Genomic DNA, 24,264 nt, shown 5'->3' on the forward strand with positions numbered 1-24,264 from the left:
TCACCTCTCAGGATTTCCAAAATCCAAGTGCCTCCCTTGCAGCTCCCAGTGCCTGGACACCTGCTTGTAACATGCTTATTTCTCAGGTGAAGTGCTACATGGCCTGTCCTTCACCTTCCCAACGGCACAGCTGTCCCTCCTCATCCTCGTAGTCTGTGCCATGCCCTTCCCAGCTCCTGTGTCGATGCCTTGTCCTTCTTCATCCCTCCAAACGCAGTGAAACCCGTGTAACTTCTGTGACAAAAGCCCCTTGGGCAGCTGTAGCTATTACTGATCCCCCGGCAATAAGTAAATTAATCAGATCAATTTGCAGCACTGTTATTTATCAATGAAAATTCCATGTATAGAGGTGGGCCCCGCGGGGTGGGGGGCGGTCGGCGCCGGCCCGGGACCGGGGCCGAGCGCGCCGCCCCTGGGCCAAAGCGGTTTAGCGTGGTCGCTATGGCAACAGCGGCTGCCGGCGGCAGGAGCGCCTGAAGCCGGCGGCAGCGGTTGGGCAGCGGCGGCTCCGCTCAACTTGGGCGAAGAGGCGGTGTTGAGGCGGCGCTGCCCCGGCGCGGCCCCTCGCCTCAGCGTCGGCAGCGGGACGGGAGCGGCTGGCCGCGGTAAGGAGGAGGGGACGCTGCCGGCGGGCGGGCGGGGTGCCGTTGGCGCCCGGCGGGACGGAAGCGGCGCCGAGCGGAGCGGACCGCTATGTGTCCTGGGGTTGGCGTTTCCCCTCCGGGCAGTTTCTGCGTTTGCCGCCGGTGTGGTCGTCGCTGCCCGGCCCGAGAGGCTCCTGTCAGGCGGCGGCGGCCGCGTGCTGCCCGCCCTGCGCCGGACAGAGCCGTTAGAGCCGTTGGAACCGTTAGGCGCGGAGCCGGGGTGGGCGACGGCCGGGGAGTGGAGGCGCGGGGCAGCGGGAGTCAAACAGCGACCCTGCTTTAGCGGCTTTACAAAATCCTAAACCTGTGAATTGTGTTCATTTCGTCAAAGTGCCGGCTCAGCTGCAGATTAGAAAACCCCACGAAGTTCTCAGGTTTTGGAGGGATTTTTAAACAGGTGCCAAAGTCTGCCTAAGTCGAGAAGTGTCTGCTTCCCGACAGTAGCTGTATCTTCCAGAGGCACTGGACCAAGCCCCCATAGCTCAGCAGCGCTGCTGTAAGCCCAGCTGTCATCCCTCGTCACCAGGGCTAATCCATACCCCGAGGTGGGTTTAAGCCTGCCATGCCAGTTCAGAGGGCTTGACTTCACCTCACGTCCTGTCTCTGGTACCCTCTTGGCTCGCTCTGGCTCCGTCTCTCCACACAAGCAGCAGGAGCACTGCTCCCAAAGGTGAGCTGGGCTGAGTGGGCAAGGAAGGGGGCTAGGGGTGCTCCGACAGCTCTCCAGGCTGGGCTCGAGCACAGCACAGTGGGGCTGCCTGCGTGGATTAGCACTGGGTAAGTGGTTACGTAAAGAACAGGCAGATGAGGAGGAAAGCATGGTTTATGCCGACCTGTGTTTACGCTACTGTTGTTTAGGGTCTCTCAGATTAGACACCTGCTCTATTAAGCGGCTTCAGTGCTGAAGTCCAACGTGTAGTAAGATCAGCATGCTACCGCTGAGGTCAGTCAGATAGCTTTGGAGTTAAGGCAGTGTAACTGAGAAGAGACTACACTATACATCTCTTAATGCTAACACATTAATTAACATCTGTCTCAACAGCATTCTTCGCTGCTTGTCTGAGTGCTCTCTGTGGATGGGCCATCGGTGGGTTATACAGCTATTGCAGGAAGAAAAGCATGAGCTTTCCCAGAGCTCTTCTGGTTGCTCCCTGTGCTATATGGGATCTCTACAAAGAGAGACTTAAGTTTTCATACTGTAAATGTAGTGTTCTTCTTTTGGGTGCTGATTTTAAAACTATGTGTATTTTAAGGAACTGTAACAAGGGCCAAACTTTAACACTGGTCCTAGTATTATCCAATACAGGGAAAACTCCCACATCGGTTAATAGTTCTGCAGTGAACTGAGACAGAGTAATATTTTGGGGATCTCCAGTAAGTATTCTTTCTTATAGATACTGTAAATAAGGTTCAGTACTGAGTAGAAATGTACAGGCATCAGTTAAAATGCATTCTCACCTTATGATGCAATGAGTTACTCCTGCTTTCACAGTGGAATCAGTCCTCAGTCTGGGTAGAAAATGCACATTTCACCCACCCATTTTTGCAGCACTTAGTCTGATCTACATCATAACATATGATAAAGAAAAAAGTCATTGGACCCGACAACAGGTGAAATATGCTTTTGAATTTCAAGCACTTTGTAAAGTTTTATAGGTGTGTCTGCTGTGAATGACAGTATTAGAAACTCCAGTTTGTGACATTACTACCCCTTTGATAATGTTGTCTAATGACAATGACAGTAAAATAGAGAAAGACGAGCAGGGGATCTCTCTGAGTTTTACTTTTGGAAGCCTTTTGTGCTGGAGCAGCCTTCCATCAGATGCTATTGCTGCTTTATTGCAGGAATATTTTTTTGTGGTTAGAGCACTTTTAATAACAGGAAAGCTACATGTCTGTGTTACTTTCTGAACTCTCATTTACATGGCTGAGTGAATGGTGAAGAATACTTTAGGTCTCTCTGTCCTGACTGGAAACCTGACTTCATAGTCTGCAGAGATCAAAGTAAGATATAGAATTGAAGGTATGTTTGACCCACCATAGCAAGGTAGTAATATCTGAGCAAAATATAGGAGCTTTAATAACAAGTTAGGCAAACAGAGTATATCAGTATGTTTTAACTTCCTGGATTCAGTAGGCTTAGGTAACAGTCCAGTATAAGTTTTATATGATTGAGTGTTTTTATTGTTGCTATTAGAAAATATTGTTTAAAGCACAAGTGGGAATTTGGCATGAAAATAGTCCTGTTTTCCAGCAGATGGAACTCATTTGGTTTGATAAGTAGACAAACTGTAAAATGCTAGTCTGCTTCATAAGCAGATTTGAGTAACACCCACCCTTTCGCTTCTGCAGATAACACAAAGATTATTTGCAGTAGAGTCCCAGCCATTAGTAGAGCTCTAGGCTATTGGGCCCTTCCTTCGCTTTTTCTTTAAGATCTGTAGACTGGGTTTTCATCTGGAGTTAATCAACACTGCTCTTTTATTTATTTCAGTGAGGCAAATCTGTTTTATATTAGTGCAGCTCTGCTGAAGATCATGAAGCTGTACTAGTTAGATCAGCTACCTCTTCTCTTCATGTTTTGACTGCTGATTGAAAAACACCTTTCTCATTCATACCTGAACCTGGAGCACAGGTCATGCTAAATTCTTGTTTCTTTACTCCTCTGCAATCGAAGTGCAGATGTAAAATGCACCAGATAGACTTGTTTCCTAAAAGACTGAAGCTCTAAGAATGTATTACAAACTGCACAAATACTGGGGAGGTGAGAGCAGTACTTTTGGTGTGGTCTCAATTTTAAGGGGTTTCCTTACAAAAATCTTTTGAGGGCTACTAGCTGTAGAAAATGTGTGCCCAAAATACCCATGTGCACCGTAACTGTTGTGGTATTTTTCAGAAGGCCACTCCAGGTTTCTTTTGGTAGAAATGGTACCAATTTTGTTTCTCTTTAGTCTTGCAGCACTTTGTGATATGCTCTGTCCTTCTGTTATGCTTCCCAGCAGTGATTTTTACAGTTGTGCACATTCACAAATGGCTTAAGTGACTTGTAACTCTCTGTGGCAATTACACCAGATAAACAGCCAGCCCATTTCTAAAATGCTGAGAATGCAGAGTCTGCCAGAGAAAAACTAATACAGAAATTAGACAGTATGCCAAACAGCAGCATGCTTCTTGCACATTTTTGAGAGTGCTTGTCATTCAGCAGCAGCCTCTGACAGCAGCGGGAGCTGTCAGCCTGTGGCAGGCTGATCGGACCAGAGCATTGCCCTGCTAGGGGCAGACAGGCATTAGCTGGCCTGCAGGGTCCTGCTGCGTGCCACAGTGCCTTGTCACATTTAGCTTGCTCTTAAACACCGCTGTGAAGCTCTTTTTGCTGTCCTTAAACACCTGAAGCCATGAAGACTTGACAATAAATCATGTTGCATTTAGAGTGTTGGCTTGATCCCCTATACTTCTGTTATTTAAAGCTCCTTGCTACTTGTAACAGGGTCATGTCTATGCATATACTTTAACCACTGTTATTTTTTTTTTTTTGTCCAGAAATAGCTTGTGTCTATCACAAGAGAATCAGTATGTAAAGCAAAACGCGGATTCTCTGCTGTGGTCTATAAGCAAATCCCGAGTATCCCCAGGAGCTCTCTCTCTTTATTCTGCAGGTCAGAATGAGGAATGCTGCTGTATTAATATAGTGATATTTGCATTGCTTTTACTTTCTTGATTGAAAAGCTCTATCTACTGCCTTTTCAGCATTAATTGCCTCATAGCAACTTTGGGAGATAGATGTTGGTTCTCAGGCTGAGGTTATAATAATTTCCACTGAGATTACAATCACATGGCAAGTAGCTGTAAACACTGTAATCTTCCCTGTCACTAAACAAGAAGGGAGACTTCAGACAGATAGGAAGTAGGATTCTTTGGGCCCTGGTAAGTTAAAAGTCTCTGTAGGGAGAGGATAATGGTAAGTAACTGCAGAGAAGCAGCAGAGGATGGAGATCAGGAATTCTTTTGGAAAGATATGGTGGACTCTGTAAATAAAATTGAGATGATGTTGGTAGCAGTTTCTTAATTAGAACTTGCTAAGATTCTTTGTTTAAAATATCTTGATCACAAGAGAAATAAAATTTGGGGTTCCTCTATGATGCTGTTGCTACTCAATGTTGCTTCATGGTATAGCTAGCAGTGTAGCCATGACCACAAATTCTGCCTGCGAAGCTGGTTAAATGTTGCATCATTTAGCACATACAGACTTCAGAGATGGGTGTAGCCCAAACGGCTTTAATCTAACTATGATTTTCAGTCCGGGGAGATACTAGATACTCTTTGCTATTTGAAGGACACTGGACTTTTCTGTATAGTGTGATACAAACTTCACTAAAGACGCAAATTTAAAAAAAAAAAAAAAAAAAAGTTCACATTATCTGTTTTCCCCATGACTGTATGTCTTTTTAAAAGTACAATTATGAGCGTAATTTGAGGATGGAGCTTGTCCCGCTTTTTATAAATTATTTTCCTTGTTTATCACCCTCTGATCTGACATGTGTGGAAAAAGGTTGGCTGGGTATCATGCATGAACAGATTCTGTCTCTGCTCTCTGACTGCAGTAGTAAGGAACTCCCACCTACAAGAAGGGAGGGAAGGCATTTCCCAGCTTCCCAGTCCAGTTTGTTGGTATGCTTTGTCTGATGACAGTGGATTTCCTGGGATTCTATCTATAGCCAGCTGAATGACAACATCTCCTTTGGCATCACTAGACTTTGGATTAGACTCCTACCTATCCAGCCCCTTAAGACTTTTCTCCTTCTGCTCTGACACAACTACCATACCCCTAGGACTACTGAGAGTCACTAGGGGTTGTCAGTAGTACTCCAGGACTGACAGACTCTGAAGGCAAAAGCAAACCACAGGAGACTTGTCAAGCTGAGGACAAATCTTTATAGATAGCGTCCATCTGTATTCTCTCTCTCTCTCTTCCCACTTCCCTCCCCCAAATGCACATTTCCCACCCTCTGCCTATTCCTTTTCTGTCCTGGATGACACTGGAAGCCTGGAACCAGGAAAAGGATCAATGGAAAGGGAATTTTTTATTCTCAGAAGTTCATCTTCCACAAGGCAAACAGGTCCTGCTGATTGACTCATGGTTTACCGGAAAGCAGCCTTGCAGTAACAAGTCTTAGCAAGTGGTGATCTAGCCTGCAAGAGCCTGAAGGAGACTGATGTCTGTCAGATTATATGAACAGCCTGCTCTTGGTCACAGAACAGCCAGAGAGCAAGCTACAGAAACATATTTCCTTTGTTAATAAAAGAGTTAAGAAAGGCTGAATTCCTGTTTTAGGAAAGTGAAAAGACAAATAAGGAATGTGGACTTTGATATTTCTGATGATTCTTTGGTGCATGCTCTGGAGCAAGAAGAGGAAATTGCATGGGGAAATATGAGAGAAGGTAAAAAGTGGGAGATGAGGTGAAATTGTACAGAATGTGTGAGAAGAGAATGGAGAAAGCTGTACAGTACATGAGAAGAAAAATGCAGGAATTACTGACAACATGGAGAACAAAAATGAGATTTGGAGAGTGGCAAAAAGCTTCTTTAGAAATAAGGCTAACAGGAAGCTTTTATACATGAAAAAGTCTTAGAGGGACTTAACTCTAACAATCACTAAAAACTGAAGCAACTCCTCAGAGGCTGTGTGAGACAGTGACATATTCCAGACTCTAACACAGCTAAAGTAAATGCATGTGTAAAACTCTGTGAGGTGACTTGTCAGACTTGCAGTCAATACTGCAAGGGGAAGGTTTGTCTTCTAGACAAAGGTTTAGGGCCAAGGAGGCAAAAGTCTTGAAACACAGATCTGTTTCTGGAGTGGAACTTACATAAACCGCTCTGAAATTTTGCTTGAATAACACCAGAGTAGTTCATCAACAGGATTATGTCAGTTCCCAGGATAGCCTCTCAGAAGGAACCAGAAAATGGACTAATTGTACAATATAAAGATCTGTATTCAGATGGGGCATTGTCTCTTCTTTTAACAATTTTAACATGGATGCTTCCAAAGTGTAGATTTGTCCTTTTCCCCAATAAGAAGGTCAAGCTGAAACTTTTGCCTTCCTTAGTTGCCCACATTCTGCTGACAGTCCTTTGAGTCTTTCCTAATAGGAAAGCCATTTTGAGTCATTTAATGATTAGCCTGCATGTGAACTTTAAATTAAAAACAGCAGCTACAATTAATGGAGCCCACAGTTATCTTCTGCAGGCTGCTAAGACCGGTAGTGGGAATAGTGGTGGCTTGTCAAGCCTGCTAGATACAGTTGGCCAGTTTCCAGCTCCCAAAAGGAGGAGATGATGGATGAAAGATGGGGAAGAAAACAATCTCATACAAACAAGACTCCCTCAGGAACAGCCAGCACAAGCTGCCATTGTGTACAAAATGCTTGCATGGGATTTTCCTTCATTTCAGAACAGGCTATTTAAACTGCAGGTGAGGTGCTTTGCTTGTGTTAGACCCTTATGTGAAAGCAGATTTTTCGAGTAATGTACGGGAGACAAGTTGAAGCCCCATTCAGAGTCAGTGGTATCCGTGTTCTCATATCAAAAGCAAATCTGCCTGTTAGCGGTGCTTTATGAAAGCTCTGGGACAGGGCAAAGCTCAGGTTCAGCAGGCCTTGCTCAAACAAGGTATTAAAAATATTCTTCTGATTGTCCTCTGCAATACTAGTACTAGATAAAAAGGTTCTCCTCATGCAGAACTACTTGCTTTGAGGGAGACCTGTGAGATACAAACATGAAGGCAAGTAAGAACAGCCCAAGACCATGAGAAAGCCAGGGTAGGTCAAATTGGAGCCCAGGTCTCATTGCTTTCTTTCCCAGTTCTGATCACTAAATTCCCCTCTTGCTTCTCTTACAATGAAACAGGTGGTGAGCTAGAAATAACTGGAATGACATTCCTCAGCTTCACAGTTATACTGCTTTATACTGATTTACCCCTAATGCCACTGAAGTCAGCAGAGTTAAACCACCATGAGGCCAGGTCATAGCCAGAATAAGTGTAAAGTAATCTAACCCTTGGCTGGTAAAATACAGAAGGGCATGCTCACCTTCATCAGCTGAAGGTGCAAACGGAAGTAATAATGATACCTTAATTGGTCAGGTACCAGTAAAAGCTTATGAAAAATTGCTGTTGTCACATAAGCTGAAAAGAAACAGGAGACATAATTTACAACAGCTTGTGGTCTGTTCTGCTGCTCACTTTTGCTAGCATGGCTCACCTATGCAATACATAAAGGGTGATAGGACTGAGGAAAATGTCTGAATTTTTAAGGATCTTCATCCTTAATAATGTGTAATGGTGAGTGGAGGCCACCTTGTAGCAAGATCCAGGTACATGTTAGGATGGTGGGATTATGGAGTCGAAGCTGTCAGCACATCAGCTCCAGCCTGCGTTCATTCACGTGTCTTGGGGGAGGAAGTCAGCACCAGGCAGCCAGGCCACTGTGTGGTGATTTGAGAGCTGTTAGCTGGAGTCACCCTGGCGATGGAAGCAAATGAAAGGACCTGCTGCTCCTACTCCTACAGAGCACAGAGATGAGATAGGAGCAGGATTACTTCCAGCAGCTGCTGACTACGGTTGCTGTCAAAAGGATGATCATAGCTGATACTCCAGGGTTAAAACAGTCACTACAGTGATCTCTCACGTATAAGCACTGTAAACTAGAAAAGGTGTTAACGTTTATACAGTCTCAGAAGAGTACCTAGGGCCTTCCACACCTAGATAGCTAGATCCTGTGAAAGTTTTCAGCCCTTTTATGTCTTCCTTCTGAAGAAACTGGTATTGCTTGCTGGGAGAGGTAGGATACAGGACTAGAGAAACTAGTCCTTTGATGCAGTTTGGCAAACTTCTTGATTCTAGAAAAGTCTGAGCATTAGACCCTGAAATAGTTTCAGACTTGGGACACTGTACTGACTGTCCAGGCTTTTGGAGCATTTTCTGTTAATGGTATGACATATGTACATTTTTGAGAGAGAACAAGGCTACATTGCAAAAAGGTGATAAAGGCATGAAAGCAACTGAAGCAGCCTTCTCACTTGCCACAGATGGTGATGGTTTTCCAGGCACTGAAGGCAGAATCCTACTGACCATTGCTCTTCTAGGGAGTCTGGACCTCATAGCTCTCAGCTTTAGTGAAAGTGCTGGGTAGTTATTAGCTTCTAATGACTTGCACTGTTACTACAGGCTCTAGGCCCCAGTACAGTAGCTTAAATCAAAAGAATATTTTTCTCCCTTTTATATCTTTGTGTCTCTCAGTAGTGAGAATTTGCTCAGGCCTTGCAGAATCAAGCTCTTTAATCTGTTGCCCTCATGTTAACTTTTGATGCCGTATCCTGATTGGGTTGCTGCCAGGACCAGCCTTTTGGTAATCCCAGCTGCAACCATTATGTGCGCCACCCCTTCTCCCTGGGGGCTAATGGAAGGGAGCAACAAGGCATGTTAAGTGTGTTGTGTGAATAAACAGATGCTGTTTTTCTCCTGTTTGGGTCCCTAGTGCCTGCTTTGGACTCCATTGTGTTTAAATACAAATACAATAGTAAGTAGCTTTGTTCCATGCATTGTCCTCTTGAAGTGATTGGACAGGTGGGGGGAGTTAATTCCATCTTTCAATGAGGTATTGGTGCAGTTTGTTCTGCCTGCTAAGTGCTGCATAACTCCCCAGCAGCAGAAACCTCTCACTTAGAAGTAATACCCGTTTAAACCTTGGTATGCTGCCACTTCCTCCCCAGCCCAGCCTGAGGTGCTGGTGGTAGTGCCTAAGGTGTGCTGTTCCAGCATGACTGATAGTTGAACTTCAGCTTGCAGAAGATGATGCAGCCTCTCCTGCATGCAGTAACGCTTCTGCTGACCTTGTAGTTAATGCAACAGTTGCTCCTGCCAGTACTAGCTATGTACAGAGGAGCTCTACCACTTACAGCAGCAGCAAACCTGCCCACATCACCTCTGCCCTCCTTCCCCTGAGGATACCCTTCTAGCTAGAACATGGCTCCCAGCAGTAGTTTGACTCCATGTGTTGAGTTTTTTGCATGTAGGGTGCTGCAAGGTCATGGTCTCCCATGAGGGTTCAGACAAGCAAGCTCTACACCCAGCTCTTCTCTGTGGGCAGGAGATTGCTCCCCCAGCCTAACCTGGAGGGAGCAAGGTATCCTTATAACTTGATTTCAGACCCAAGAACTGTGACTATCACTTTAATTACATGGCGACTGGAAGTTCAAGGGAAACAGGGCCTCTTCACACTTTGTCTTACCCTCTACACAGGTTTGATGCTATGGGTGAGATTTCTCAAGGTGCTCAGCACCAATTAGTTCTAAGTGGCTAATCCAGCAACACTTCTAGGTGAACAGACTAGAGGGGTGTGCGGGGAGAATCTTCTCAGCTGAGGTATGTTGATGATGGCACTGTTCTTTTTCTCTCCCTCCCTACCCTCAACCCACTCCCAATGAAGACACACAGAGCACTATGTCACTGGCATCCTGGTTCAGGTGGAATGAACCCCCAAACCGCATTTCCCAGAGGAACCCCACAGAAATGGTGGTCGAGACACTAATGATGGAGCTGAGCTGGCAGACCAAGCAGGCAGAAAAGCAGCAGCGAGAGCGGGAGAACGAGTATCGCAAGATCAAGACTGGAGTGGACTATGGCTGGCTGGTCAGCTATCCAAAGCAGAGCTACGATATCAGCCCAGGAGAACGGCTGCAGCTGGAGGATATGTGTGCCAAAATACCTCCTTCCTACTGTGGGCCTGTCATACTCAGGTACAGTAAAAGATCTGATGATACAGACCTTTCCCACTCTCCTCTTTACAGCATGTGAGGAGAGGGAGTGAGAGTTGTTAAGACTAACAGAACAAAAATTGGCATTCTGTATTATAAGTCATGTTGTGACAGTGTCTTTGTGGAAGAGGAGAAGTTTCACGTTTCAAGTCAGTTTAACTTGGTATCATTTCCTCCAAAAGCTACAGAATGCCATTTCCCTCTGAGACTGGGTTGAGTAGTTTGTGCTCCTGAATAGCCAGAGAAGTTCAATCTTGCCTGATAAACAGTTAGTATTTCAGTATTGTGATGGCTTTTGCTTCATTCTCTAGAATTGCAGAATAACTGGGGTTTAAAGGGACCTCTGGAGGTATGTGCTTCAACCTCCTACTCAGAGTAGAGCCAACTTCCAAGTCAGATCAGGTTGCTCAGGGTCTTGTTCTGTCCATTGTTGTAGATCTCCAAGGATGGAGAGTCCATAGTCTCTGACAAATCTGCCTTGGTATTTATCCACTCTTGGAGCCTTCCTTCCTTGATTTAAGTTGTACAAGTAGCTCTGTTGAGGCACTTGTGCCTAGTGTCCAGACTAGCCAAAAAGTGCTATTGTGTTTTTCAGCCTGTAAACCAGGTATTCCCAGAGAAAGGAGAGATTGCATGGCTGTCTCTCCCCTGTTCTCCCTTCACACCCTTGACATGGAGTAGGATGCAGGTGAGGCATGCAGTTGGCTTGAACACCTAGGTGGTGTTTCTGCCCTCTGCAGTGTAGGTGCAGACACAGCCTCTTGGACTTGCTGTTGAGCCTTTTAAGTGCTAGACATGGGATTGCTGCTTGCCAGCTGGGTAACTTTCTGTGAGAATGCCTTCAGGAATAGATATAAGCCTGCTGTAGCATCCAAACTGGAAGGGAGGGAGTTGAATTTTCCTTTTGGAGAGGGATTTTCCAAGTTAAACCCCCTCACTTAGTACAGTGCAAGTGAGGAATAGTGACTGAAGTCCACTTTAGCCAAAGCAAAGTTGTGAATGGGCCTTTATAATGCACTTCCCCTGTTCCAACATGTTCTTCAGCAAGGATTAGAAAGAAGGCAGTCTTGGCAGGCCATATACAATGGGGCGCTCAGCACCATGCTGTGCCTCACTGCGTATACTGGCACTTGTTTTCCCTTGAACAAATGAATCTACAGCTCTTCAACTACAACTGTAATAGGGCTGAAAATAGCTGGTCCTCTGTCTTACAGTGGGGGCAGCCAGGGAAGGATGCCAAAGCTACCTCTCTAGCTCCCATCTTGCTCAGGGCTGAGCCTTGGAAGCAAGCTGGTACAGGGCCGTGGCTTTTGCAAAGGTTGCCACGGTGGCAGAATCAGAGATCTGGGATCATTCAGTGGCCATGTTCACTCCAGTGAAAGTTTGCTGGGAACAGCACCTGCCTTGTATTTGTATAACTGAGCTATGCTGTAAACAAGCCACTACAAACCCCTCGAGGTTCAGGGTTATTTTCACCATCCCCAGGGCCACTGAGCAAGACCTGTCTGGAAAGCAGGTTAATTCCATGAGAGCAGGCTTTGGTTCCTGGAGTTGGGAGGCTCCAGTGTTCATCATCTCCTTCAGAAGAGAATATTAAGGTGAGCCATATGCAACTTGGTGCTGCTTAGCTTGCCTTTTTTTTTTTTTTTAACCACTGAGATCACGCAAGATGCATAATTTCAGTGCAGCTTGTAGTGGTTGTTCACTGTTGTTCAGCATATTGTTGTCAGTGGATAAACATTCTCTGCAACATTGGTGTGCTCTATGTGGGCACAATTGAAAAAGGATAAAACCATCCTCTTAAAAATTCTCTTACAAATTGCTATTATAGCCTGCCATAAATTGTACTACAGTATGATTTGAGAAGTGGCATGTTTTTGTTTGTTTTCTACCATGCAGTTTGCACAGTCAGCAGAGCCACATGAAGAAAATGAGGCTTGCAAAACCTTCATTGGTTCAGTTCTGTGATTGAGAACGAAATTTCATAGCCACAAAAATGGAAAAACTGGATTGAGTCAAAGGTCCGTTTGATCTGATATGCAGTCTGTATGTGAGATAACGGCCAGTGGCATGAGTGTAAGGGAAAAAGAACAAGGCAAGCAAATACAACAGTACAGACAATTACAGTATCTTGTATATAGCCTCCAACTTGCTGTGCCTTGTAACTTGGAGACTTTTGGAGCCAGAAATGGTCCTTCTGTCCATAATTGCCCTATGTGGCTTTTTCTTTCGGTAGTTTGTTTAGATTGTGGCATTTTGCTTTTCTTTTTTGAACTCATGTAAACTTCTAGCATTTGTGGCACTCCATGGCAGAGTTCCACATCTGAACTACAACTTTGCTGTAGAAAACTGTATTTTGCTTGTCTCAAACTAATGTGTACTAGTTTTGTTTGATAATCCCTTCTTCTTGTATTGAAAATATGAACAGTTGACCCCTCTTCTTTTCTGCCTTCTAACTGAGAGCCCTGTGGTTCAGAAATCTTCATTGCTGACATGGAAATAATGAAAAAGAATGGGGCTTGCCATGCTAGGAGCTGAAAATGTACAAGAGAAAGAAGGGGCATCCAATCTAACTAAAAGACAGCCAGAATTTGATAAATTCTCCTCTCAGAAAGTGAGATAACATGGAAATTTTAATGACTTCCCCAAAATGGTGCAAAATGAGTATAATAGGAATTCAACTGAAATGTTCACATTTCCAGTGAAGTACTTTAATCACAAGGTCATTATGTTGCTGATGTTTCCTCTTGAAAACCCTGTGACTTTCTAATATGTACTAACTTTTAGAAAAAACTTCCAGAAAAGAAAAATCTACAGGCTTGCATTTGGAAATAAATGCAGAGCATGTACCTTACTGAAGCCTTTGGTTCTGTCTGAAATACTGAACTTGATCCTAAGATCCCTTCCATCTTAGACATTTGAAGAGCTGAAGTCCTTTTTGATGTACTCAACAAGCATGTAATTCTTAACACAAGTAGTATGCATCTTGCAAGACTGCAGAGTTTGTTTTATGCAAGATCTTTTTTTGTGAGATTCTAAGCTCAGAGGCAAAGTGAGCACAAAACATTTTTGTATGAGTTGTCAGAGATGTCGCTTTATTCTCCAAAGATCTAAATGATAATCCAAATTGTCCTTTTCTGTGGCTACAGTCACATCTACTGAGAGGCAGAGTTTCTGTAAATTTGTTTCTTTGGATGTGGAGGAGGCTGGAAAGGAGCCCTTCTTAAGTGGGAGGGGTTTTTTAGATCTAGTTTGTGTGTTATATAAAATCTGTATTTTGGGTCAATAGAAACTCTTCTTTGAGTTGCTTGATATTCTGGAAGAATTCAAGTACACTGCAAATACCATCACTTCTTCCATCAGTATCTGGAGGCTCTGTTTCACCTCATACAAATAAAGCTATTGCGTTTAGGTGTAACTTAGCTTTAGGTTACTGAGTCGGAGATCACTGACTATATTTAAATCCTGGAGCAATTTGAAGGAAGTGGCAGTGTTGTTTTTTTTTTTTAAGCCCTTCGTACCTAACTGCCATGGTCAAAACGAATGTGTAGATTAGTAGCTTGCTAATACAGAGGGCTTGATTTTTGTCATCTTTACTCAGAGCTCTAATCAGAGCTAGTTATGGACTATTTCAGTTTCAGCAAAAGTGAAACAGTTGGTTTCTGTCCCTCTCTGCCAAGAGAGAAACAAACAAAAAACCCTAATATGGAAATGTAAACCCACATTTTGCTGATCTGTTACTACAGGCTAAGGACTGTAATTTTCTAAGGATTGTGTATAGCAGAAATGGAGTTCCTAGTATGCTTGAATATAAAACAAATGCCTAAAATCAGAAATGGATTTGTTTAAAATTATAAGCTTGTGTTTGAGGTGATGTGACATGGTTCTTGCAGGTAGTATGAATGCCATAGTACTTTGGGAGTCAAGTACCCTTCTCAAAACAAAGCTGTTCATAGCTTTACAATATAACCAGAATTCTTGCTCAAAATATAGATTTGGGAGTCAGCAACTCATTACTAGCACTAAGCACCCTACATTTTTTTAAAATTAATAAATCTACTTAGAGCTCCCAGCTCAGACAGGCACTCAGGAATACCCCAAACTATAACCATATTGTTTAAATCCACAGACTTCCATTGGATTTAAGAGGTCTTTAAAGTTCAGGCTGTACTTAAGAAACCTACTGAACTGGGGACCTACAGAATAACATAGGCAGGTGACAGCACTTTAAAAAAAGCAGTGCCAGTACGAGCCAAGCACAGATTCTTAAAATCTAACAGCCATATTAGGAAATGGAAGGGTCACAACTGAAAGAACAACTTTGTTTGAACTGTGATTAGAACACAGCCTGGACTGGGGAACATGCTCATCCTTCTGTGTGTATGCATGTGCTCCCCAGCCTTCTGTGCTGGTTCAAGGTGAGTTTTGTTGACAGTCACATCTAAGATGGTGTGACTTGCATAATGTTATAGGTTTATTATCATTTGTTTCACAAATAAGATAGATAGGTATACTTTTCTGATGTGTAAGGAAACCCTGTTGTGGGATTTCTACATATGGTTGTGCAGTTGCCTAGTCTGAAACTATTCCATGCAAAAGTGTAAGGGCGTTAACCTTTGCTAGAAGATGGGTGAGCCTTGTGCAATTTTGTGTGCTTAATTTCACTGAGCAACTTTCTGTGGGGTTTTGTTTCCCAGGATACAAGCCCTTATTTCTTGATTCCAGTGGTTTTACTGTTTTTATATATTGCTTGTTTTGCGCAGAGAGCAGACTGCTGGATCATCCAGCACATCAACTGGCTTTCATTGATAACTGGGGAAGATGGCTTCAATTATGCACAGGTGGCTGCAGCAAACCACCTCTTTCCTAACACAGACTGGTTTAGCTGGATCTCAACCCCTGATAACCTTTCCACCCTTTCTGCTGAGAAATGTTTGTGGCATGTGCATCTTTTGGACTCCCTGCGTACATGGGCTGTCCCTTGCACATACGTGCTGGTACTGAAGTTAGGTGGGCATTAATAAAGGGGTGATGTCAGTTCATACTGTTGGGGGAGACGAAAGAATCCGCTTTCCCTTCTCCATCTGAATGAGAGTGGCTTTTCTTTGGGTCACTGACAGGCAGTCTGTTGGATTGCTTTCTCTTTGTTGCTTAGACCTGCTCAAATCCATATGAAGTAGTTTTTGTGTTGGTCCTGAAAAGTCAGAGGTAAATCTTAACAGCAAAAGCAGAGTTCACAAAACGGTTCTTGCTGCCTTAGCTAAGGAGAGTGAAAACAGGCAGATAGCTATGAAGGTAGAAAGTTACTCTGATTTTAGAAAACTATTTCAGCTAGATTGGTTGGGAGTGTTATCAGCAACATAGGGCAGTAGCATTAGAACTCTGTGCTCAGGGGGTAAATTTCCTGTCATACCACCCGTTTTCCCTCTGGTTCCCAGAGCCAGTCTCTGGTCCAGTAATAGCCTGACACATGCTGCTACCTGCTCTGGAGCCACAATCCAGCAATATGACACACGGCCTCTAAAACTGGAGGCAATTATGAGGGCTTTTGGGTGCACAATTGCCAATACAAAAGAAGAGGATGTACTGTTATATATATATGAAATATGACAGCATCTCTCTTTAAAATACACAGGAAGATAAAATAATGGAATGACTCAGTCGCTTCACCTCTGCAATAAAAATCCTTTGAAGGTGCTTTCCCTGGTATAATAATAATTGTTGCAAAGACTTGAGTTTTGATGGACTCAACTGTCTGTGCTTCTCACTAGTATAAAGGGAGAAGCTTATTTATTGTGAAAACTGTATTTTTGGCTCTTTGATAATGCAACTGAAGTGCCCCCTCAGAAGGCAGAAAGGATGTTTGCAATGTACAGCAAATCTCTGTTATCACTTCTACGTGCTCACCCTCAGCAAGACCTTGTCTTTTGCTCTTACAGCTCTGCACAATTCAGTTTAGCATCATTGTGTAAGTACGTACTTATGTACCAGTGCGAATGGCAGTGCCTCAAAGGCATTTTGCAGTCAAATATTCAAAGTTTAGAGGTTTGGGGGGAGGTGGGGAGGAGCAAGAGTTGGAGAGGGAGACTAGGAATTCATCTGAAGCAACTGACATGGGTAAGGGACATCTTGGTGACTTTGGTAGGCCTCTACAGGAAGAGTCAAAAGGCACAAATGTATGAAGAGTCTTTTTGGTTTATCTCCGGTTTTCTTTCTGTCCTCGTTATCTTGGGTACCCTCTGGTACACCATTAAGCAGTGCAATTCTATAATGCACTAAACTTGCTACTTTGCTAGGGCTTATCAAAAAACCAAGAGGCAAAATCTTCTATCAGGTTATTTAAATGCAATCCTACTGTTTTCCATCCTTGTTGGAGAAAAGTATCAAAAATGCTTACACACCTTATACACTTTAACTTCCATTAAGTACAAATAGCTGGATTTTAGTGAAATACTAGTTTTGCTCTGTGTTTGCTTGTAGATACAATTTTTATGTTAAGAATGGAATATTTATTAGAAGAGTAGCCATTTTACAATCTATAATAAATGCATACTATTGTGGAGCAACTAGAATATCTATGTGACCAGTGTGTGAGCCTTGGGAGTGGATCCCACACTCTCCAGGCTCAGGACCAAATCACCCAACAAGGTGTCAGGAATGGTATGTTCTCTCCTTGGCCCAGATTGTGACTTTAAGAAAACTATCCTGCTCTGCATCTCATGTTCCTCACCTGCAAAATAAACAGTGGTAGCTCTTCACTTCCCTCGTATTAAGCTAGCTTAATAAATGTGGAAAAACCATTTTGAGCTCTTTGCTGAGAAGGGACTGAAGTAATTCACAGTTGTCTAATTAGATACAGCGTTGTGCTGCCAAGGTGTTATTAGCTGAGCCAGTCCATTATCTTACAGAAATCCATTGGAAGATGAAATACCCCTTCACTGAAATTTAAATACTGAGAGACTAACAAACATATAACAAAAAAGAGTTTTACAGGATTTTTTTGTTTGTCTAGTGGTTACTGGGTGATGCTATGGGGAATAAAAATTGGAAGCAAGGCAAGTCTAGTGGGACTTTCCCTGGTTTATCTTCAGCTTCTGGTAAGAAGCAGTTCAGGGACTATTTAAGCAAGGATTTGCATTTAGACAATCAAGTTTAATCAGCAGTGATGGGGACATTTTCCATAAACTTGCCTAATCATTTTGTTTCTTAAGATATTGGTGGCATTGAGTTCTGATTTCATTGGTGGTGTGTGAAAAGAGCACTTCCTTCTGTTTCAAACTTGCACCTTTGTTTGGTGCTCCCTGTTATTTCTTGTGCTGATGAGAAATGGTGATTCACTGCTTCCTTACATTCTCTGGCTTGCTTGTGATTTTAGAGACCTTGAGCATATCTTCGTGGCCCTTCCCTGTTGTTCCCTTCAGTCCAAGGAGTCCCATTTTACAGGAAAGTGCAAGTTCCAAGCCTAGCACAGTGACTTGGCAGCAATCTGTAATTTTATATTTTTAATCGAAGCCGTGCCTTGACTGTGCTTTCAGGTTCCGGCAACTCGTTGCTGAATATGAACCAGAAGTGCAGGAAGTATCCCGGCTCTTCCGCTCTGTCCTGCAGGAAGCTGCTGAGAAGATCAAAGAGGAGGAAGAGGCCAAGAAGCTTGCCAGGCAATGGAACACAAAGAACAAAACCAGCCTTTCCTTAACAACATTTAAATCTCGGTCCAGGATTTCCCCATTCATCAGTGACATCAAGACCATCTCTGAGGATGTGGAACGAGGCACCCAGCCTACCAGAAGGGTTTGGAGCATGCCAGAATTTCGGAATACCAAGGATTACTGACTCTATACTGAATAGGTTTTTAGACAGTGATCTTTCAAAATCCCAGTTAACCCTTTTTTAGCTCTGTTTCTTCTTTGTTCCAGCTCTCTCTTCCTGCCTGTCTCTCTTGGAAGTTGTGTCCATAGTAACTGCTACTGATGCCCGCAGTGTGTGACACAATTTATTACCAAACATACTAGCCTTTCCTTTAATTTAGTAGCTATTCAGTAACCTGAGGGCAAGGCTCACTTACTATCTCATTTTTATTACTGCTTTCTTGTGGAAAATGAATTAGTTCTCTGATGTCTGTCTTTTCCCTTTCCCCCCTAGCCTGGATGCAGTTATCTGTAAAAGCTTTTGGCCCAAGCTAGCGAGAGCTGCTGGCTGGACCAATCTTGCTGAAAGCAAGAGAGCCACTTACAGAACTAAAGCTTGCAGGATCAGGCCTGTGAGTTAAAGCTAGTATCTGATTTGGAACTGAACTTCCTTTTCCAACTAATAACCTTCCTCAATGACACAAGAAACTTCACACGTAACCTTGGCACTGCTCTTGATCAGCTTTTTGCTGACAATTCACAATCCAACCTGAGTAGAAACGGACCCAAGCTTTTTGAAATGAGAGACCAATATTATTCCACAGCAACCAGTTTATGCATGCTCAGGTTTCTTGGGTATTTCCTCTTTTGTGCAGGCAGAACCCCCTGAACCTTGCACCTGCACAGTATATAGATATGTAACAACCTGCTGTGTAAATATACAGGCAGATACATCAGTGCTGTGTCAAATGCTGGTCTTGGTCCTCAGTGTTCTGTGTTGCTGAGGTAGGTGCTCCACCCCACATCCCAGTAATGTCAGTGGCCTGAAAATTATGTTTATGGCTAAGCCTGAAAGAGTACTAAAGTATATTATAAATGTACAGAGAAGGGTGAAGGGAACTGACATTCATCCACAGGGCTCTGTGCACAGCTGAAATAGTTTTAACAAGCTGCTGCTGTGAGTGACTAAAGGGCTCTGGTAGGTGAAGGTTTGTTCTCTTGGTCTTGTCTCACGCATGCTGAGAAGAGAGCTTTCCAGTATCACAGGCTGTTGGCCTGTGAGTTGATACCATTACAAAAGAATCTTTAGTGCAAACTCAGTAGCTTGTAGGCCAGCATGGTTCTGCTGAGACCTTGAAGAAACAGGAAAATGCCACTGAGGAAAAGCTACTAGGGCCCTAATTCAGCATCTGTAGGGAGAGCTCTCACCAGCAAAGAAAATGGAGCACTGTGAAAGTTGTGAGTTCTGTAGAGCCACCAAAGGCTAGGATGCTTTGTGGTGACCAACGGGAGACGGGGAAGGAAGAGAGCGATTTCCCTGTATGACTGGCTTTTGGGGAACTATCCCAGTGGGGTATAGCCTCCTGGAGGACCTTGTAGTTTTGTTGTTCTTTTGTCAGTTTCCGACTCTTTTCCCTGGGGATCTTTGCAGCAGCATGTGGGTACTACACCCAAGATAAAACCCTCTGAAGCTGTGCCAACTCTGGGAATAATTTCAGTACATGAAATCTGTCCTAGAGTAGAAATGTGCAGTTTCTTCCAGAGATGGGGCAGGGCAGCATAAAACAAAGATCAAGATCAAACCCTTAAGAGGTCTCTAAGACTCTAGGATTCTGGCTCTTCTTCTCTCTCCCCTCTGGGCTATCTAAGACTGAAGACAAGGCTTTCTTCCTAGCACCAGGTTGTAGCTGGTAAACACTGCTGCCAGCAACCCTCCTAGGGATAGAAAGCAGAAGCTCACTTTTAATTAAAATCTCAGGGCTTCCAAAACCAGCATCCAGTTTGGGAGGGACTATTTCAACTCTAAATCAACAAGGGAGAGTTTAAAGCCTTCTGACAATCAGTTTAGTGTTTTTCAGCTGTATGTCCTTGTGAAGTAATGTGATTGTGTATATGAAGTAAAAAAAGGCTTGACATACTTAGCATAGCCTTAGCTGTCTAGAAGAGGTGGGCTCTAGCAAGGGATCACCACAATTTGCAGAAAAATTCTTCTTTGGAAAAGAGTCAACCATTTTTTTTTTAATGTATTTGTAAGCCACTGTATGGTACTGAAGGCTGAGATCAAGAATTTCATGCTACAGCTCTATAGCCATTTTATTTGCACTCATGTTCTATTTAACACCTTCAGTATTGACTGTATTGATGCAATATTTGATGGACTGCTGGAAGAGATAGGACATTCTGACACATTGACATAAAGCTCTTTGTTACAGTACAGCACCTGTAATGTTCTCACTCTTTCTTAAGGAGAATGAGGACTAACTAACTTCATGACAGCACATACAAAGCCAAGGAAATCACCTGAAGGGTGTTCACACTACCACAGGAACCTGTGATCATACTGTGTCCTTCATTAACAACCTCCAGCTAGCAGATACCATTTTCATTTAACAGCCAGCAAAGGAGACAAATCTGACCTTTGGCCAAAGCCATGGCTGTGGCAGTGCCTGTGACAGCTGTTTCACCTTAACTTACATCTTATTGTGGAAGTAGAAATTATAGGTAAACCAAACTTTTAAACAGTATAATTCTCCTGTACCTCTTCTGAAAGTTACACTGGGCTCATAGTACTATCTGATAATAAAGGGATATTCAGATACCAAGCTATGAGGTTTCTATTCTTACTATATGCTAGCTAGTACTCTTAAAGGTATAGAAGTAACATCATGTTTGCCTGTAGCCAGCTGCTTGGAGACTGACTTTGACTTCTGCACTGTGTGTGCACCAGCAGGTACTGAAGCAGAGCTGGGGAGGTGATTAAGATGCATGACTGCTGCACTGTGCTTGTGGTGATCATTTTTCTTAGGAATGCTGTAGACTGAGCAACAAACGATCCTTTGGTCACAGCATGCAGCGACAACTACCTACCCATGTTTGTCTTGTATTAATTCCACATTCAGTTCAGATCAGGACCATGCAACTCCTCATTGTCCTTACCTACTGTGCTACAGTCCATGGCACTGGGCAGGCACAGTGGGCAGAGCAGATTGCTTTTGGATGAAGCAAACCCAAATGATCCATTACAGCTGGCTCACAGGCCATAAAACTGGACTAATGCTGGTATGAAGTCACGAAACTTGTATATGTGAACATCAGGTCCTCACTGACAACTGTCTGACTCTGCTCCTCCTTGGCTGCACTATTTGCTAGTGTAGAAAAAAAACCAAACACTTCTACATATGCCTGATGAGACTCTGATCTGTTCTTTGCCTCTCCTGAGAGCTAGTCCAGTGTCTTAATTCTTTAAGAAGAATAAAAAGTGAAATGGCAGCACATCATTAACAAACAAGTGATCTGAACAAGAAGCATTCTAAATCATTCTCTGAAAACTGAGCAAGGATTTTGGTATCAGCCCAGAGCATTGCTGTTGCCCTATTGCTGACAGTGCTGTGCTGTCCAAAGGACATAATTTCACCCAGGAAAAAGCAGTCCTAGACTTACTATACATTCTAACAAGTAATGGCAACACCTGTAGCAGCTCAGCTGCACTGCTTACCTTCAAGGAGCTGATGGTTACTGCTCACCTGAGAGATACTGTGCAGCCCTGCTTCTATGGCTTCTACAGCTGTGTCTGGCCCACAGGCTGTGGTAGCCAGCAAAGGTGTGCAGGAGGTGAGGTTCCTCATCTGTATCAGGATATAGTTCAGACAGCCATCACACTGTGGAGAATTGGAGTAACCTTTGCAGAAAATAACCTGTCTTCTGAAATTTGCACTGTTTATAGATTTCATCATGGAAACTGCGAGAATTAAAGCAAAGCTGTGAAATATAAAACAATTTTTTGTGCTTGTTGTCTTTAATAAAAGATCTCCTGAAATGTAATCTGTCCATGTCTAGCCAAACACAACAGCTGTTTCACCGTCCTACTGAGCACTGTCTATGTATCAAAGGAGGAAGGCAGGAATGGTAAAGGCACTTGATCTAAACAAAACAAAAATCCATCTTTCTACAGGCTACAAAAGTAGCTGCTTACCTTCTGTCTTGCTGCCTCTACAGATCCTACGATTTAAGGTGATAAATAACCAGGATGAAACAACTGCAAAGGTCTGAAATTCTCTGAAGCTATGTGCTTTACAGATACAAGCTTGAATTGATGTCTTCATCAACGTGCTTCCAAGCATGTCTTACATTAACCGGTATTAAGACAAAATGAGAAGATATAAGTGAGAAGATGGGATGTTTTGTCTCCAGATACTTTTGAGTCACTCCTGATGATTCTGTACCTGATCCTGGGTACTAGAACATCTTAATATTAGCAGATGGCCCCAGATGGCTCAGAGCTCCCTGTACTAAGCATCATACATGCAAAGCATGCATATGTTAAACAAAAAGAAGTATGTTTTTGCCTACGCAAAGTATTACTGAAGTATGGATTGCATTGCTTAGCACATTCTGGAGATCAGACAGATGAGTGGCTCCAGAAGGGGACTACATGAGCTCAGAGGGTTAGTAAGCCACAGTGGTCTGGATGCAGCCTACAGCACAGCACTTAAGCCACTCCTTGCCAGAAGCTGTGGACAAGCAAATTGCTCCATGTTGTTGCGTATACTACTTCCCCAAAACATTGCTATAGCCCTCTCCCAAGAGAAAAACTATAGACAGCTATGCCTTAACTGGACTGCCATTCTGATATTCACGTGTTCTGCTACACCTTCCTGATAAAGGACACCACATTGTAGTTTTGCCCAGAAAGCATTCTGAGAAGCACTGGACTGCATGGGTCCACACCTTTTTGGTTGTGCCCTACAACAGGAGAAGGGCTGTTGAGCCTTGCTCAGTTCCACCCACCTGTGCCAGGCAGAGACATCCTAATCTTGGTGCCTGCCTTTCCACGGTACTGCCATCCATGCAGCGTGCTGTTGGTACAAGGGACTCCTTGTTCCCTTTGTATGATCAGACAAGCCACGTTTCAAGCTGGCTTACATCAGAAAGACACTGTGCTGGCCCTGAGATTTGGGTTTCAGGCCTAGGTCTCCCAATGACTGCCATTCATTTTCTGTGCAGTTCCTGCACTAAGATACTCTCAAAATAAGCAAAAATCTTTGCAGGATGAGCTCTTAATAAAAAAGACAGAAAGGCGAGGAAAAGGCTACAAGAAGCATAGTGAATTAGCTGGTGACTTATAGTCATCTATGTATACTATACACTTTATAAAATTACACGTTCCTAGGGTCTTGGCCAGATAATCAGATTATAGCATCTCACTTGTACCTTTTAGTCACAATTACCTTTTGCCTCTACCAAATAAATCTAATCTGACCCAGTAGCAGATACTGCAGAAGCGTGGGAAAGAGTATGTGTGTTTTCTACATCAGAGTGTGTACTCTTGGACTGTAATTACTGTTACACCCGTTTAGTGATCATTATGCCGTATTCTCAAGAGGCCTCTACTAGGTCACAGTCCATGTGCAGTACCTTTTCCAAGCTTATTCTCTGCTGTGTCAGGTTGCCTAAAACAACAGATAGCACCTGCTTTAGTCTCAAGACTGTTTAAGTAACCAGATGTGGTAAGAAGCAGTGACAGCGAAATCCTCCTCAGCTATTTTTTTTTAATATATATATCCTGGCACTGGATGTCTGAAATTATTTAAAAGCTGGAGAAGAACAGCATGCAGCTTCTGAAGAACTCAGCAGCCCAGGTAAGCATTGTGCAAGCATACCTGGTCCTTCCAGGTCCTTACTGCCTCTCAGCAACTTGCTCCTGTTGCATTCAACTACTTAGGAGCTAAAGGTTTCCTTCTGTCTTCGGCACACAAAAACCAGCGGGACAGACTATTGTCTGTCCACAGCACAGCCAAGAGCAAGAAATGCACAAAGAACTGTATTAAATTCATAGGACAGCAGTAACAAATGTTCCCCATAAACAACACGTAATTAGGTCTTTGCAGGCTAATTATAGGGTTTCAGAATAAGAAAGTGCAAAGCCAATGTCCAAAGGTAAAACCAAAACAAAACCAAA

The 24,264-nt window shown here is 43.4% G+C and overlaps 2 protein-coding genes across 5 annotated transcripts in view; one reads left to right on the forward strand and one right to left on the reverse strand.

Moving 5' to 3' along the window:
• LOC309437817 (uncharacterized protein) overlaps positions 1 to 24,264 on the reverse strand; it is a 41,645-nt gene that overhangs the window by 4,429 nt on the left and 12,952 nt on the right. The window lies entirely within an intron of this gene.
• On the forward strand, positions 474 to 22,191 carry RD3 (RD3 regulator of GUCY2D). The gene is made up of 3 exons (XM_082048562.1): positions 474 to 605; positions 10,131 to 10,440; positions 17,994 to 22,191. Exons 2-3 carry the CDS (start codon positions 10,145 to 10,147, stop codon positions 18,289 to 18,291), a joined length of 594 nt encoding a protein of 197 aa, XP_081904688.1. The 5' UTR covers positions 474 to 605; positions 10,131 to 10,144; the 3' UTR covers positions 18,292 to 22,191.

Source organism: Streptopelia decaocto, assembly GCF_964273445.1.
Source record: "Streptopelia decaocto genome assembly, chromosome: 3".
Lineage (NCBI taxonomy): Eukaryota > Metazoa > Chordata > Aves > Columbiformes > Columbidae > Streptopelia > Streptopelia decaocto.

What these genes read in the sequence shown, in the direction of transcription:
- RD3 (XM_082048562.1), top strand. Translation starts at nt 10,145, where the DNA reads ATGTCACTGGCATCCTGGTTCAGGTGGAATGAACCCCCAAACCGCATT. An exon ending in TGTGGGCCTGTCATACTCAG is followed by an intron (nt 10,441 to 17,993) that starts GTACAGTAAAAG and finishes CTGTGCTTTCAG; the next exon opens with GTTCCGGCAACTCGTTGCTG.